At 46.3% G+C, this 18,112-nt stretch overlaps 1 protein-coding gene across 1 annotated transcript in view; it reads right to left on the bottom strand.

The window, feature by feature from the left end:
* ERP29 (endoplasmic reticulum protein 29) overlaps nt 1-17,817 on the bottom strand; it is a 32,031-nt gene extending 14,214 nt beyond the window's left edge. Inside the window, exons 1-2 of the mRNA XM_029571088.1 lie at nt 17,552-17,817; nt 7,744-7,882 (exon numbers count right to left, since the gene is read on the bottom strand). Of these exons, the coding sequence (XP_029426948.1) occupies nt 7,744-7,882; nt 17,552-17,680 (268 nt within the window). The 5' untranslated portion in view covers nt 17,681-17,817. The remainder of the gene's footprint in view (nt 1-7,743; nt 7,883-17,551) is intronic.
* Between the last annotated feature and the right edge of the window lie 295 nt (nt 17,818-18,112).

Here is an 18,112-nt window from a genome sequence, read left to right as displayed (position 1 = left end):
CTATTCCATGTTACTGTTGCTAGTAATAGCAGTGGCTATTTTCTAAGTCAATTTAATTAATAGCAGGTAATGGACTTCTCCTCCAAGAACTTATCCAACCCTTTTTTAAACACAGCTACACTAACCACATCCTCTGGGAACAAATTCCAGAATTTAGTTGTGCGTTGAGTGAAAAAGAACTTTCTCCAATTAGTTTTAAATGTGCTACATGCTAACTTCATGGAGTGCCCCCTAGTCTTTCTATTTTCCGAAAGAGTAAATAATTGATTCACATTAACCCATTCTAGACCTCTCATGATTTTAAACACCTCTATCATATCCCCCCTCAGCCATTTCTTCTCCAAGCTGAAAAGTCCTAACCTCTAGTCTTTCCTCATAAGGGAGCTATTCCATTCCCTTTATCATTTTGGTCACCCTTCTCTGTACCTTCTCCATCGCAACTATATCTTTTTTTTGAGATGCGGTGACCAGAATTGTACACAGTATTCAAGGTGCGCTCTCACAATGGAGCAATACAGAGGCATTATGACATTTTCAATTTTATTCACCATTCCCTTTCTAATAATTCCCAACATTGTTTGACTTTGACTGCCGCAGCACACTGAACCGATGATTTCTATATGGTATCCACTATGATGCCTAGATCTATATTCTATACCAATGTACTGAGGAGTCCATCATAAGAACATAAGGTTTGGATAAGTTCTAGGAGGAGAAGTCCATTAACTGCTATTAATCAAATTGACTTAAGGAATGGCCTCTGCTATTATTTATTTATTTATTTTATTTAAGGGGTTTTATATACTGCGGCTCGTTTGCAAACATCACTGGCATCAGTAGCATGGGATCTTCTTAGTGTTTAGGTAACTGCCAGATTCTTATGGCCTGGTTTGGCCTCTGTTGGAAACAGGATACTGGGCTTGATGGACCCTTGGTCTGACCCAGCATGGCATGTTCTTATGTACTCAAAGTTACTGCTATGATTTTTCAATTTATTTTACTGGAGAAGAATTCTTGTTACAATTAGAACTTTTCTTCCTAGTGAACCGCTACTCAAAACACAGATGTAATTTTCATAAAATATCTTTGTCTTTTTCCATTTGTCCCTTTCTTGCTTATGTGCATTACAAAAAAGAGGCAACCAATGTTATCAGGACCCCACAACCAGTAAGGTTTTCAGAATATCCATACTCAATATGCATGAGAAATTTGCATATACTTGGTCTCCAATGTACACAAACACCTTAAGCATATGCAGTGTGAATATCCTAAAAACTAAATAGACTAAGGTATACCAAGGACAGGTTTGGGAACCACTGACAAAGAGCCTTATTTAGCAAAGATTTATTTATTTTTTTCTTATAACAGGAAAGGGAAAAACATGACAAAATCAGAGTTATATTGCTTTTTTGGGGGGACTGCCTTTCATAGGTCAGAGGTGGCATAAATGACAGGAGATGGGTGCATCATTTATTATAGAATGAATGTCATAGGTCGTTCTTGTGTTTCAAGTGTAAATTAGAGTGAAAACTTGCCTTTCTATATATATTTCCCCATTTAATTAACACAGTGGCAAACAGGAAATCACTATCACTGTATTTGCTGTAACAGGTATTCAATGCATTTGCCTGAGCTAGCCTATGCCAGGGAAACCCAAAAAGGTCATTAAATGTAATCATTGATTTCAGTAATGGAGAAATTACTTACCTGATAATTTTGTTTTCCTTAGTGTAGACAGATGGACTCAGGACTAGTGGGTATAGTGTACTCCTGATAGCAGTTGGAGACGGATCAGATTTCAATCTGACGTCAGCCCTAGTACATATACCCCTGCAGGAAGTGCAGCTCTTCAGTATTCTCCTCAAAAAGCATTATGGATATATGTATGACTGAATAATTTGAATAACTTGATTAACTTTATAACTTGGATAAGTTGATTAACTTTATAACTTGGGTAACTTAATTAATTTGAACTGGTTGAATTGGCTATAGCTGGAGACCGCCAGTGCCCTCAACCGAGAAACGTCGACACCCGGTAGGATGGGTGTCTTAGATGAAGGAAAGCATGGCTTACCCGTGAATCACTCGCTCCTGGGGAAGTCCCCCGAGAATCCCATGAGTAACGGCAGCCGTGGGTGGTATGCTGAGTCCATCTGTCTACACTAAGGAAAACGAAATTATCAGGTAAGTAATTTCTCCATTTCCTAGCGTGTAGCAGATGGACTCGGGACCAACGGGATGTATAAAAGCTACTCCCGAACCGGGTGGGAGGCTGCCCGTGACCCACTTAGTACTGCCTTTGCAAATGCTATGTCCTCCCGAGCCTAAACATCCAGGCGGTAAAACCTGGAGAAGGTGTGGATGGAGGACCATGTCGCCACCCTGCAGATCTCTGCCTGGGCTGTAGTAGAATGGGCCTTGACTTGTAAAGGCGGTGGCTTGCCTGCTTCTACGTAGGTCGCCTTGCTGACTTCTTTGATCCAGCGGGCTATGGTTGCTCGCGAGGCCACTTCCCCTTGCTTCTTCCCACTGTGACGGACGAATAGATGGTCCGTCCTTCGTACGGATTCCGACTTTTCCAAGTATCGGACTAGGAGCCTGCTGACGTTGAGATGGCATAGACTTCGAGCCTCTTCCGAATTCTTATGCTCATCTGGCGATGGTAGCAAGATGGTTTGGTTGAGATGGAAGTGAGACACCACTTTGGGGAGGAACGACGGAACTGGGGGTAAGTCTGAGGAACGGCTCTCGCCAGGACAGTGCTTGTAGCTCGGATATAGGACGGGCCGAACAGACTACCAGCAGGAAGGCTGACGTCAGTGTTAATAGTCGGAGATACAGGCCGCGGAGAGGTCTGAAGGAGGTTCCTGCTAGGAAATCTAGGACCGGGTTGAGATTCCAAAGAGGCACCGGCCACTTCAGGGGTGGTCTGATCTGCTTTCCTTTCAGAAAGCGGGAGACATCCGGGTGAGAGGCTATGCTGCCGCTCTCGCTCTTGGTTCCATAGCATAACAATGCGGCCACCTGTACCTTGATGGAGTTGAGAGACAATCCCTTCTGTAGGCCGTTCTGCAGGAATTCCAAAATCGCAGGAATTTTGATTGAGCGTGGTATGATGTCGCGGTTCTCACACCAGGCTTTGAATACTCTCCAAATCCTTATGTATGTTAGGGATGTGGAGAACTTGTGTGCTCAGAGTAGGGTGTCAATTACTGCCCCAGAGTATCCGCTCTTCCTCAGGCGAGTCCTCTCAATGGCCAGACCATAAGAGAGAATCGAGCTGAATCCTCTTGGAGGATCGGTCCCTGTTGGAGCAGGTCTCTATGTGGAGGTAGCGGCAGGGGGCTCCCTGTCAGCAGTCTTCACATGTCTGCGTACCATGGTCTTCTTGGCCAGTCCAGGGCCACTAGAAGTACTGGTCCCCTGTGGTGTTCTCTCTTGTGAATGATTGCGCCCAATAGGGGCCACGGCGGGAAGGCGTATAACAGAGTCTCCTGTGGCCAGGTCTGTACCAGGGTATCGATTCCCTGGGACTCGGGTTCCCGCCTGCGGCTGAAGAAACTGGGTACTTGAGCGTTGGCCAGGTTTGCCAGGAGGTCCATGGTCAGTGTTCCCCCAACGGTTTACTATCAATTGGAATGCTGTGGTCGACAGCCTCCATTATACTGGATCTAGACTTTCTCTGCTGAGGTAGTCCACTGTGACGTTGTCTTTCCCGGCAATGTGGACTGCCGAGATCTCTTGAAGATTCACTTCCGCCCATGACATTAGGAGGTCTATTTCCAGAGACACCTGCTGGCTTCTGGTTCCTCCCTGACGGTTGATGTAGGCCACTGTTGTGGTGTTGTCCGACATTACTCTGACAGCTTTGTCTCTGAGTCTGTGAACGAACCTTAGGCGGGCTAGTCTGACTGCACGGGCTTCTAGGCGATTGATGTCCATCCCTATTCTTCTTCGTTCCATTGCCCTTGGGCGGTTAGCTCCTGGCAGTGTGCTCCCCATCCTCGTAGGCTGGCATCCGTGGTGAGAAGGATCCAGGTCGGTGAGGGTAGTCTCGTTCCCTGGCTCAGATGGGCTTCTTATAGCCACCATCGTAGTTGGGCCCGAACTCTGTCTGGGAGCTGAAGCCGTACAGTGTAGTTCTAGGACAGTGGATTCCATCGTGATAGTGGTGAGCGTTGTAGGGGTCTCATGTGAGCTCATGCCCATGGCACTACTTCCAGTGTGGATGCCATGAGGCCGAGAACTTGTAGGTAATCCCATGCTGTGGGGCGAAGTTCGCTCAACAGGGTTCATCACTGGGTCATCAGTTTTGATCTCCTTGTTGGTGTCAGGATGACCTTGTCTTGTTTGGTGTGGAACCGGACTCCCAAGTATTCTAGAGATTGGGAGGGCTGCAGGCAGCTCTTGTTTGTGTTGACCACCCACCCGAGGCTCTCCAGTAGAGTTTTGACTCTGTTGGTTGCCTGGTGGCTTTCCTCTGGGGATTTCGCTCTGATCAGCCAATCGTCTAGATAAGGGTGCACGCGGATTCCTTCCTTCCTCAGTGTTGCTGCCACCACCACTATGATCTTGGTGAACGTCCGGGGTGCAGTGGCTAACCCGAAAGGTAGGGCCCAGAACTGGTAGTGACGGTCCAGGATCGAGAAGCGTAGAAAACGCTGATGCTCTTGATGGATCGGAATGTGTAGGTAGGCTTCTAACAGATCCAGGGATGTAAGGAACTCTCCCGGTTGTATCGCCCTTATTACCGAGCATAGGGTTTCCATGCAGAAGCAAGGAATCTTCAGGTGACGGTTGACCACCTTGAGGTCCAGGATGGGTCTGAACGTTCCTTCTTTCTTGGGGATGATAAAATAGATGGAATAATGTCCAGTATTTATTTGCTGTGGAGGCACCGGTGTTATAGCCTCTAAGGCTAGCAATCTGGTCAGTGTAGCCTCCACTGCCATCTTCTTGGAAGGGTCGTGGCAGGGAGATTCCACAAACTTGTCCGGAGGGAGGTGGTGGAAATCCAGGTAATATCCCTCTCGAATGATGGATTGGACCCACTTGTCCGAGGTTATCTCGACCCATCTTTGGTAGAATAGGGCAAATCTGCCCCCTATGGCTTCTTCCTTTGGATGGGTCGGCTGATTTTCATTGTGGGGTGCGGCTGGGGCCGGAGCTCGAGCTGGCTCCCCTTTTGTTGTGCTTGTTCCGAAAGGACTGGCTCCGGCCTGCAGGGCGGGCCGCTTGATATGTGCTTCTATATGGGTTGAAGCGCTGTGATCCTCTGCCACTGGAGGCTCGGGGGAAGGATCGCTGGTTTCTCTTATTCCTGTCCTCCGGTAGCTGCAGCAGTGGGGACTCGCCCCATTTGTTGGCTAGTTTCTCTAGTTCGCTTCCGAACAGGAGTGTTCCTTTGAAAGGCATCCTTGTGAGTCTCGTTTTGGAGGATGCGTCGGCCAACCAGTTTCGGAGCCAGATTTGTCTTCTGGCTGCCATGGCGGATGACACTCCTCTAGCTGCTGTGTGTATCCGATCAGAAGCGGCGTCCGCGAGGAATGATACAGCTGGTTCCAGGGCCTCCCCAGGAGTGTTGTTCCTGGTCTGTGCTAAGCAGGCGTTTGTCATCAGGCACAGCAGGCCGCGATCTGTAAAGACATAGTGGAGACGTCAAAGGACTGTTTGAGGATAGATTCCAGACGTCTGCCTTTGAGCATCCTTGAGCTCTGCTCCTCCCTCCACCGGGATAGTAGTGCGCTTCTAGACCACGGCATCCACTTTCGGACAATCCAGGAGATCTTTGGCGGCTGGGTCCAGAGGGTACATGGCTGCCAGAGCCCGGCCCCCTTTGAATGTAGTTTCTGGGGCATCCCATTCCAGGTCAATTAGTTGCTGGACGGCCTGTAATAGTGGGAAATAGCAGGAGGTCTGACGGAGTCCCTCTAATAGTGGGTTCGTTTTAGGTTCCCCCGAGGCACTTGTGCCCGGGATAGCAAGCTCTTTTAAGCTGTGTGTGACCAGGAGGTCACACACAGTCCATTACCTGCTATTAAGTTCACTTAGAGAATAGCCACTGCCATTAGCAATGGTAACATGGAATAGACTTAGTTTTTGGGTTCTTGCCAGGTTCTTATGGCCTGGATTGGCCACTGTTGGAAACAGGATGCTGGGCTTGATGGACCCTTGGTCTGACCCAGTATGGCATGTTCTTATGTAGGTCTGGAAGCTCGTCCTTGGTGAAGAAGCGTTTCATGGTTCGGTGGGCTCTGTCCCCGGAGGGAGTTCCCCTTCCTCCAGGGATTCTGAATCTTCATCTGAGTTGTTCGTGTCCCCGAAGGTGGAGCTTCTGGGCGGTGGGATCACTTCCCTGGGCATAGAGGGTCCCGGCATGTTGTGGTCCTCTGGTGGAGCCTGTGCCCGTATTATAGGGGGCCCCTGTTGCATGTGGACAAAGGTATGCAGACCTTTGAAGAATTCCACCCAGGAGATAGATGCTGGGTCTAGACTAAGGGGCGCCATGTCCCTGGGGAGCCCCGCCTTGCAATGCTACGTCCGGCGTACTGCTCGAGAGGCTGGAGCCCGGTACCGGCTGGGGAGGGCCATGAGTTGGATCCCCTAGGGCCTCTTTGCACTGTATACACAGGGCCATGGCCTCCTCATGCTGTGCAGCTCTAATGTGGTATGCTGGGCATAGGCCCTGAGCTTTGAGTTTATTTTCCGGTGGTGCCATGGCTTGTGCACGTAAAATACAGTTGTGCGCGTAGGTTTGGTGTGCGCTCAGGAAGATGTGCGCCCAGGTCAAAGTTATGCGCCTAGCACAGTAAGCGTGTGGCTATGCGCGGCGCTTGTGCGCCCGGTACTTGGGCGCGCGACATTGTGCACACAAGGTATTTATGCGCACGGCTCGCCTCTGTGAGCAGAGATCAAAACGGCGGACAGGGTGGCGAACAGAGCAAAATGGTGACGGCCACCACGCGGACAATATGGCAACCACCTCAGAGGGTCTCCACGTGGAAGGACCCTCGGATCTGACCGGTGTCTAGCCCTGCTAGGGCAGATCAAGCCGGTGGCACTGGTCCCAGCTGGTGACCTGTGTCGCTCCTCGAGCTTCGGAGACCGGAGACTTTTAAATAGATTTCTACCTTACCTTGTAAGGATGAAATCTATTTCTACCTTAAAAGGTAAGGAACTCTGGACTCTGCGCTTCCCGGTCTTGTTCCGGGCGGTCTCCGGCTGCAGGGGAAGAAGGAAATTACCTTCACCGCCGCGCTCGAGGTTGCACCCGCTGCCTCTCTTCCTCACCCCATGTCGGGGGCTAGGTCCCTGCCGAGGGTCGGCTGCCGGACCGAGGCTTACCTCAGAGGGATCGCAGAAATCACCTCGGGAATTCTCAACTGGGGGAGGGACCCAACGGGTGTCACCGCAGGAGAGCGGGGCTCATCTGTAGAGGTAAGATTTTTTCTTAATTTGGTTTTCTTTGGTAAAATTACTCTAACGCTGTGCAAGCGTGCATAGAGTCCCTAACTGCTATGGAGACGGAAAATACTGAAGAGCTGCACTTCCTGCAGGGGTATATGTACTAGGGCTGACATCAGATTGAAATCTGATCCGTCTCCAACTGCTATCAGGAGTACACTATACCCATTGGTCCCGAGCCAATCTGCTACACGCTAGGAAATAGAACTTTAATGTAAAAAATCCAGAATAGCAAATATTTTTATACTAGTGCTATAGTTCCCACTGCCCCCACATTACCTGATATTCCCACCTCGGCAACAAGAAGGTCTTTGCTGGAAGATGAGCTTTCAGCGAGCATTTTAAATTGATCCTGCTTCTCACCATAGGGATATTGGGTGTCAAATTTTACCAGGACAAACTTAATCTTCGGGATAACCTAACAAAAGACAAAATTTTGCATAGGGTATTTTTAACACCCGCTTGTGCAATAGTATTTTTTAGCCTATAAAGTAGCCCATATTTGTTTATCAGGAGAGGTGAGAACCATGTACGTGTTCTCACCCATGTGTTACAGGTAAGGAGTCTATGCTTAAACAGTTATGGTGGGGGAACACAAATTCTGCAGTGAAACATTGCTTAATATATTTTTTTTTAATTTCTACAATAAGACATCTCAGCTGTATTACTCAGAGCTCCATTACCATGCACATTGCTCTACATGATTAAAGAGAAAAAAAAAAAGTCCCTCAGGGCTTAGTGCTATGCCCATTTTTTTTCATCATTTATTACAGCATGAACTTTATAGGCTGCATTGCAAGTGTAAATTAGGAGGACTTAAGGCAAAAAAAATGTGCTCGTTTACAGCTAGTATGGGATTAGACAGAGGGGTGGAAAAAATAAAAGGGAACTGAAAACAATGGACAAAGGTTTGTAAGTTTATGTTTTGGTGCAAAGATGGACCAGTTATCCCTGCCTATGCTCCTCTACCCTTGACTGCCTGCTCATCTTCTTATCCCAGTTTAGTCTTCTCCCCTCAGTCCTGTACAGTGCCCACTAAATAAACCTATGACTTTCCAACTCAACACACCAGCCCCCTTCCCCACTTCCTTTATCCATCTTCTCTCCACCTCTGTTCTTTATCACTGCACCTTTCCCAGACGTGCTTAAATTCTGTCACTTCTAGTTTCTTATTCCTCTAAAAAAAAAAAATGTCCTCTGAACCGCTGATCCTCTACTTTGATATTACGGTCCTCTTATCCTAGAGTTTCTACCTTGGACTTTATTGAAGCCTGCAAATATATGAATTTTCTACCACAGAGTACATAAAGCAGGTCTTCAGCCTCACTATAGGATTTGCTTTGCAGGCCTTATACCAGCTTGATAGCTTGTCTTCAAACTACTTCCATCCTCACTGGTCCATCTCTACTAAGCACTTTTCCCATAGAAACAGAATGGGAGAAACCTCTTAGTACAAGTGGCCCAGAGTCCTTACAAAGGACACAATACTTAAGGCATGGTCTCACTGATAACCTATAATAGGCTAATATTCCTGCTTTTTTCCTAACGCCGATAACCTTTTTATGTTCCCAAGAATACTAGAAGCTGCTTTTTTTTTTCCACACTGTGTTTAGCAATCTTCAGACCAAGATTACTCATAGCTCTCCTTCCTGTTTAACACTTGCCAGTTCTTTTCCTTCTCATTAAGTAGCTAACTGATTTTTGAACCCTGTAAGTGTAAAATTTGTCTACCAACATTTGTTACTTTGTTTTGCCTCTATTGGCTCTTTTAACTTGCTACTCTTTCATGACCACATACTAAGTGGCAATCCTGTATACCAAATCAATCTTTAAGCAATGCAGCCAATTACTACAGAGGTAGTCTAAACCAGGGGTCCCCAACCACCAGTCCATGGCCCGGGACCGGGCCGCGGTGCCGCTCTCCCCGGCTACCGTTCATTGGCTGCTGCTGCTGCAGGAGGCGGGGAGAGGCTGGAGACCCGCCTCCTCCAACCCCAAAAGGGAGGAGGCAGACCCAAAAAGCAAGAAGATCAGCGGGGCCGTTGTGGAGCTCACGTCACCACGGCCCGAAGAAAACAGTCGCGTCTAAAGTGCAGGTGCTCCTCCTCTTTTCTGCCCACGCGGCCCCGGAAGAAAAATGTTGCTGGAGTCGCACGGGCAGAAAGGAGGAGGAGCATCAGCCGCGTGCAGAAGAGGAGCAGCGCGGCCCGAGAAGACCAGGGCCGCTGCAGAGCCCATCCTGCAGCGGCCCGTGAAGAGGAGGCCCAGAGGTGAGAGAGGCTGAAGGTTTGTAGAGTGTGTATGTGTGCATGTATGAGATGAGTTGACAGACTGTGTGTGGGAGTGAAGACCTGAATGTTTGCAGAGACAGCATGTGAGAGCCTCTGTGTGTGAGAGAGACAGCATGTGACAGTGAGAGCCTGTGCTTGAGCAAGACAGCATGTGGGAGTGAGAGAGAGCCTGTGTGTGTGAGACTCAGACAGCATGTGCCATTGAGAGACTGTGTGTGTGTATGAATGATTGTATGAGAGAGCATGTGATAGTGAGAGCCTGTGTCTGTGTGTGTGAGAGAGAGAAAGCATGTGAGAATGAGAACCTGACTGTGTGTTTGAGGGAAGAAGACAGATGGAGAGAAAAGAAATAGAAAAAAAGGCAATATAAAAGGAATTGGCAAAAAAATAAGAAAGGGAAGGTGGGAATAAAAAGCCTGTGACCAACCGATTAGAAAACTAAGATCAGACAGCAGATGTAAAAAAAAATTATTTTACTGATTGGCACATGTAATCTTTGGGAATGTGCAAGAGTAGCACTTTCTCTATGCGGATCTTACAATGTACAAGATCAGCATGGAGGAACTGGAAGCCCATGGGGCCTGCACAGAGGAGGCAGCAGAATGGGCTTCAGTGCCAGTAGCAGCAATCAGCACCTCCCCAATAGCCATGTGGCAGCAGTGACAGTGGCAGCAGAGGAATGAGAGAGGCTCTGAGGTTGTGAGGGAGCCAGTGAGAGTGAGAGCATGAGAAAATCTAGGGGAGTAAGAGTGTGTGTGAGGGGGGGGGGGGAAGAGTATCTTGCAGCCTGAGTGTGTCAGTGTCTGTGAGAGCGAGAGGTTATGGTTGGGTATAAGAGCATGAATGTGTATGTATGTGATAGTGTATGTGTGAGACAGAATGGACATGTGAGTATGTGTGTGAGAGAGAGAGGATAACCTCCTAATCCTTGACAATATCAGGGTGACTGGAAATCAAGAGCTCCCATGTATGGACAGCAGGGGCTTTTTAAAATCCTTATTAGTTTTAATTATTGTGTGTTATTTGATATATGTGCTGTTTTGATATATTTTATTGGTGTTTTGGAAATTGTAAAAAATGTATATGATTTTAATGAATAGAAATTCTATTTATCAGTAGTTTTAAAGTATTCTTTTATTAGTATGGTTTTACTATTATAACTGATGCTTTTATGTTTCTTGATTTTATTTGTTTTATGAGGAATGATGGTTCTGTTTTTCCACTGTTAATACACAGAGTCTGGCTTCTTGGGGTTTCCATTTCAGTTTTTTCTAATTTGTGCTCCTTTATTTTGTATTCTGTATTTGGTGAGGGTCTGTCTCTGCTCTGTGTGTGTGACCATGATGAGAAATTCACTAGCATAGGGATCTATAGCAATCGGGTTTGTTTTGTTTCCTCAGTAGGTGGTGTATTGTTATCCTAGGACCCAGTGTAATATTTACCCTTGCTTATTCACAGGTAGGGTTTTTGTTGTTTGAATCCTTGGTGTTATTACTGTTATGTTACGATGGGATTGCAGTATAGATTTTGAGTGTCATTTTTTGTGGGGTTTTGTGTTAGTTCACAATGTGCCTGGCAGTGGAAGGTGTTTGTGCTGCTGTTACTGTGAGGTGACACCAGAATTTGAAAATATCTTTTAGTATGATGAGCTGTAAGGGAAACATCCAAGCTCCATTGTTTGGGGGAATTTCAATGGATGCACAGAATTAGAGAACTGGAGGTGCAGGATTTATAAATGTCATAATTAAATAAGTATGCACTAAAATCCAACCCCATCCATAACCCCGCCCCCATATGACCAAAGCCCCGCCCCTGCCCTACCCCACCGGGCCATGGAAAAATGGTCTTGCTTGAAGCCTGTCCCTGGTGCAAAAAAGGTTGGGGACCACTGGTCTAAACAATGACAATAACCATTCACACCATCACAACCCAGGGCTTAATTTATGGGGGGGGGGGGGGGGGAACAGCCTCCAATGCAGTTCCCACACTTTCCAGGCTTAAGAGGCAGAGGAGCAGCAGGGGTATTCTGTTCCTTGAGCACACAAACAGCCACTCTGCTCCCTAATCCAGCCGCTCCCCTCTTGTTTCCCCCCTCCCCTGTATTGCAGGGAACAGAAGGGGTGATACTGAAGCAGACTCTGCAGAGCAGTGTCCTTGGACAAGTCACTTTACCTTCCATTGCCTCAGGTAAAAACTTAGATTTAGACTTATCATTTTGCTATAAATTTCACAAGAATAGCGCCCGTGATAAAAAAAAAAAAAAAGGGCATCGTTAGGGTAATTTTTCAAGATACCACCACACGCGTGAAATTTACTTTCACATCGCAAGCTGAGGAGTGCCCAGACAGGCTTTTCCACCTTTTGGACTGCTCCTGGCTAGAGTGCAACTCTTTAGAAGGCTCTCCTATAAATAAACTATTTATACCATTGTAGGAGGGGCAACAAGTAACTGGGGGGGGGGGGGGGGGGGGGTTTGGTGGTGGCCTAGGTTTTGGGGGCAGTTTTACATGCAGTCAGAGGTATGAATAGCACAGTACACAGTGAAGATTTGATGAGATTTGGAGTGAGGAAAGGTACACAAAGATGAGATTTGTACATTGTACTCTGGATTAGCTTGATAGCAGCTAGGTAGAGAGTGCATCAAGCTAGGTCAAGGGTACATTGTACAAATCTCATCTGTGTACCTTTCCTCACTCCAAATCACATAAAATCTTCACTGTCTACTGTGCGGTTCGCACCTCTGACTGTGCATGTAAAACTGCCCCCCAAAACCTCAACCCAAGTTACTGGTTGCCCCTCTTACAGTGGTATAAAACATTGACTAATATGTGTGCCTCCCCAGAGACTGGCTGGCTTGCTCCTCTCCCTAAAACAGGATTTGCGATTTTTAGCACAAATCTTGATTTGGGCATACCGCACATCATAATGCCAGGAAAAAAAGGTGCAAGAGAAAAGGAACATCTGAAACTTACTTGCTGGACCGGGGTAAGGAGTGCCTTGCCCGATGGACAAAGCGAGGACTTCCGGGTTTGACGACATCAGGATGGAGCCGGTGAGAAGGACTATAAAATCTAACCCCCCTGCGGTGCGCAGCCGACGCTGGCGCGCTGCCTAAGCCGGACGCGTGGCTTTGCCTGAAATTCTCGCTGTTTTTTTGAAGTAATTAGTTCTTCTCCTCCACTAAAAGTAAGTAAGAACGCGATTTCTTTTAAAGTTATGTTATCTCCGAAACCGCCATTGGTGGAATCAACTGTATAATTTACTGGCTAGGGTTGAAAACTTATTTCTTCTTGGGTTTTTTTCCTGGGTATTTTAGAAATGCCCCATATGAAAAGGAAGGGGAAACTGAGGAAGGTAACAATCACTTCCTCCCCAGTAACCCCCTCCCAATCTAAAATTGAAAAATTTTTCAACTCAGCCCCAGAAGTTACTCCCGTAGGAGGCGGCACTGTGAAGCCTTTGGTTGAGCACAAAGAGGAGTCACCTGCCTCATTGACATCTTTAAGTCCGGGAGCACCGAATATGCCTTCACCCCCCCTCTCGGTGGACTATCTGTATCAAAGATTTTTGAGTTAAATTCTGCTTTAACGGGACAAGGTAATACAAGAAGGAGGTGGTGTAGAACTTTGTGATGCGGATGAAGGAGTAGGCACAGACACACACAAGGGTGTGAATACTGTTGGTGCCTTAGGGTCAGAACCCATTTTACCCCCAAAATTCGAGAAACCCTATAAAATAATGTTAGATAATGACTGGACTGCTATAATGACTTTGGAAAAGTATATTACCACTCTTACAAATGTGGTCACAGATGTGAATAAAAGAATGTTAAATATTGAACAACAAAATGAGACACAAAAGACGCAAATGCAGGATATAGACCAGAGGATTTAAAAAATAGAGAAAATACAGCCGAGCCTAATACAAGGGGATTCGATACGTCATATAAAAATGGAGAAAATTGAAAATGAACTGAGATACTTAAACCTGAGGGTGATTAATTTTCCACAGGTTGCAGGAATTTCAGTTCAAGAGCAATTTAAACAATATCTGGGTACAGTATTAAAAATACCGAATGAATTGACACCGCCTCTGGCAAAAATATACTTTCTACCTGAGAGAAGAGAGAAAGAACAAGCAGGACAGCAAGATCAACAGCAACAACAACAACAAGGACCATTAAATGTTACAGAATTGTTAGAAATGTCAAATGAAGAGATGGTTCTTAAGAGAGGAATTGTACTTGTTAGATTTATTTTTCCATCAGATAGGGATATGGTATTAAAATTGCTTTTGAGAAATAGATCTGTAAAGTATTATGAACAACAGATCTGGATTTTTCCAGATGTAACTAAGACAACACAAACTAGAAGAAAGACATGTTTGGCTTTAAAACAATTAGCAGACAGAGTGGGTGCTCAGATGACAATATGATACCCTAGTAAATGTATGATAAAATTGAATAATATAAATTATATCTATTATGAACCCTCTGATCTAAAAAAATTCCTGGAGGCTAAGAATTTATTGGGGGAAATGTTTTCTGATTAATGGTATTCATAAAGTAATGAACATAGGGGTTATAATTTCCAGTTAATATATTTAGTTTTAAATTGCTTTGATATATGCTCAGCTAAGATATTGATTCCTCCTACTTCATGGGTTAGGATGTCTAAAAGAATGTCTAAATTTATTTTTGCCTTCTATAATTGAATTTATATGATATGAAACATTTGATTTAAATAATTTTCTGTATTGTAAACTTGATAGTAGACATCCAAATAGTGTAAATGACAGTATTATGTCATGATTTAAAAAAATAAAGATCAAATTTAAAAAATTAAAAAAACCCCACAATAACGTGTGTTACGCTGGCACACACAATGCTAAGCACCCCTCATTTTAATTTACTCTGCCCAAACTCCTTTTTTGGGAAAAATTTTAAAATATGCATAAGCATTTCACGATGCGTTATCACAGGCATTAGGGGCCTAATGCGATTTGATAAATGACCTTCGGGCAGATTCAGTAAAATGCGTGGGAGAGCTGACGCTCCAAGGCGAGCGCCCACTCTCCTGGGCGTGCGATTCTATACGCAAATGAGGGCCCGCACTAATAAGGAGGCTGTCAGCGGGTTTGACAGCCAAAGCTTAATTTTACCGGTGTCTGTTGTTGAACCCGCTGACAGCCACGGGTTCGGAAAACGGACGCCAGCAAAACTGAGCATCTGTTTTCCAACCCGCGGGCAGATTTTTAATTTTTTTTTATTTTTGGGGCCTCCAACTTAATATCGCCTTTGGGCAGGCATTAATTTCTGAGAGTAAAATGTGCGGCTTAGCTGCACATTTTACTTTCTGTATCGCGCGGGACTAACTAATAGGCTCATTTGCATGTTGAGGGTGCTATTAGTCTTGGTGGGGGGGGGGGGGTTGGACACGCGTTTATACAGTAAGGGGTAATAGCACATGGAAAACGGAGGCTAACGGTGTGCTCAGCCTGAGCGCACCGTACTCAATCAGCCTGCTTGTTAGATTGTAGGCCCTCTGGGGATAGGGAAACACCCACAGTACCTGAATGTGGTCTGCTTTGAAGTGATGAAAAGCAGAATTTAAAAAAAAAAAAAATCTGCAACGAACAGACTCGAAAAGAGTTTGAATTAGCATAAGTCTGAAACTAGTGAGCAATCATGCCCATGGTCAATGCTTCAACAGTGCCTTGATGAATGGCAGGATTGCTCAGAACTTTAAAACTTGCGCTGATTCCACTCCTTTTTGTGTCCATGTTGAGCATTTAAGTTGTGGCAGAACAACACAGAATGGAGTTGTAACACCTTTTTCTGGGGCCCAAGAAAGCATAGCAACCTGGCAGTGTATCTCAGTTCTCACTCCCCCGAGAAAACAGAACAGAGCCAATAGTTGCATGGATTATTTATCCTCTCCCTGCCCTTGGAGGAAGCAGAGAACATCCAAACGTTTTGCAGCTGTTTACTGTGAGACAAGGGCAGCCAAATGGCTTTGATTCGAGTATGTGTGTGAGTTCAGGCCTGGTCCTGGATGCGCCCCTTTGTAAAGGTCACACCTGACCCTGGCCTCTATCATCACACCCCCCTCCACAGTTCCACTTCCTTTTTGTCTGCAAAGTAAGTCCTGCAGACACCAAGGGGCCGATGCAAAAATCTTTGTGGAAAGCAGGCGCTGACTTTTCAGCGCCCGCTTTCTTAATGCATGCATGGCGCCTGCAAGGGGGGCGCCTTGCAATATTAAAATTGAGGGGGGGGTCACTTGCACCTCCTTAGTGCCTCCTTCCTAGCACGACCCGCTGTGGCTGCCGGTTCTGAAGACCGAAGTCTGTTTTCATAACTGGCCTGTCTGCCAGTAATGAAAACGGCCGCAGAGTTTATTGGCAGCCATTTTCATTACTGGCAGACGGCCGGTTCTGAAAACAGACACAGAGTTTACCGGCATCCGTCTTCATCACTTGGCGGTCTGCCAAGTTATTTTTGTTTTTACTTTAAAAAAAGAAATACAGAAAAGCAGTTTTTTTCTGCTTTTCTGTACTTCTTTTCAATACGCTCAGCTATTAACACCTGCTCCAGGCAGGCATAAATATCTGAGCAATAAATGTGCATCTGAGACTCACATTTATCTTTTTGCATTTGGAGTGAATGAGTATTAGCCTCCTTAACTCATTCTTTGCGCCCCCCTCGCGCGTTAAACAGGCGCTAATACCCCTATTGCATTAGGGGGTGGATTAGCGCCTATTTAACCCACCTCGACAGCGGGTTAAAGAGTGGGCTCACCTGAGCGCACGGTATTGCAAAGGCCTGCAAGCCACTGCGCTATTGCCCAACAAGTTAGAGGTGCGCTATTTAAAAAAAAAAAAAGCTTCCCAGGCTCTCTGAAACTGTTGCCTTTAAGCTTATTTCTTTATTGGCACCATCCTACGGGTCAAATTTATTTAAGAAAATGGCTTTGGCAGTTCTACACCAGACTATACGTAATTGTTGCCAGCCCAGCAGCCCCTTCCTTGGCGGCTGACGCTCAGCCGTGACCCAAATTTGCAGTCTCCTTCCAAACCGTCCGGCAGTAGCTACAGACGCTGCTGTTGTCGCCGAGTTTCGCTTAACGGTTCTCTCCCGGCGCAGGTGCATTTCTGCTTCTAGACCTGCGGACGGTCGCGCTCAACAGCGTCTCCTGTTTCCGCCAGCGAAGCGCGAACTCCCCAGCCAATCCCGTCGCCGTCAGCAACCAGTTTCCGGCACCCGCGCGGCGCGTGCGGGCGGGATGAATTGGACACCTGGATTGGTCAGCAGTCCCCGCCTTCTCCACCCGGCACAGGGATGGGCTGTCCCTTCCCTATTGGCTCCCGCCATGTCGAGGGGGCGGGCTTTACATGAATAAAACTATAACCGTGTAATACCGTGGAAGAAAACAAAAAGCTTGATGCTTACAAACCCTGCTGCGAGGCGGCCATGGCGTGAACTTCGAAAGCGAGGAAAAAGACAAAAAGTGGGTTCCTTTGCAACGGAGGAATTGGGCGTTAAGTGCCGCCACTGTATGGTCCCACGTGTTACCGAAAATAAGGTGAATAGAGGAGCTGTGCTTACCGTGAAATGGGACAAGAGGCCGTTAGACAGAGCAGGCCGCACGCATGTGTGTAACTCGGGGGAGATGTTATAAGTTGTTTTGTTGGGTTTTTTTAAACAGTAAAAAAAAAAAATCCTCAAAATGGCCAAAAAGTGATCAACCCGTTCGCGTGAATCCCGCAAACTTAAAAGGCGAATAAACACTTTTTACCTTGTAGAAAGTGATGGTATCCAGAGGTAGAGCGCCTTTAGTGTGCAAAGCACTGCTGCACTGCAGGATTAACGAGAAAAAGAAAACAATCGGCAGAGATGAGACAGGCTCGGCGCGGACAAAACCCATGGTGGCGATGATAAACGGAAGAAGAGCAAAACGATGAAAGGTCCGAGACGTGCTGGTAGAGGCGGTTGCTTTTGCCCAAGCACGTGATGTCTAGGACAGGCACCCGGAAGTGAAGACAAAGCTGGGTGGGGCTAGAGCACAACGTGTAGCGCTAGTGACCCGCCATAAACTTGTATTCATCCCCGGGATATCTAGAGGGAATGTGCTAAAATAAACAAGCATAAACTGGGTTTAATACATGCACATATAGCTCCTTCCTCTTGTTGTGGATATCCTGAAAATCCGACATGGAATTTGGGTTGCCACTCAGCTCTAGGCGAACCAGTCCTGGTATTTTCCCTTTATTGTGTATTTACCTCATGCCTAAATTCTGATTGTCTCATTGATATCCCTTAAATAGAACGTCAACTTCATGCATGCAATGGGGTAAAA

Source organism: Rhinatrema bivittatum, chromosome 11, assembly GCF_901001135.1.
Source record: "Rhinatrema bivittatum chromosome 11, aRhiBiv1.1, whole genome shotgun sequence".
NCBI lineage: Eukaryota > Metazoa > Chordata > Amphibia > Gymnophiona > Rhinatrematidae > Rhinatrema > Rhinatrema bivittatum.
This window is presented reverse-complemented; position numbering and strand designations above follow the sequence as displayed.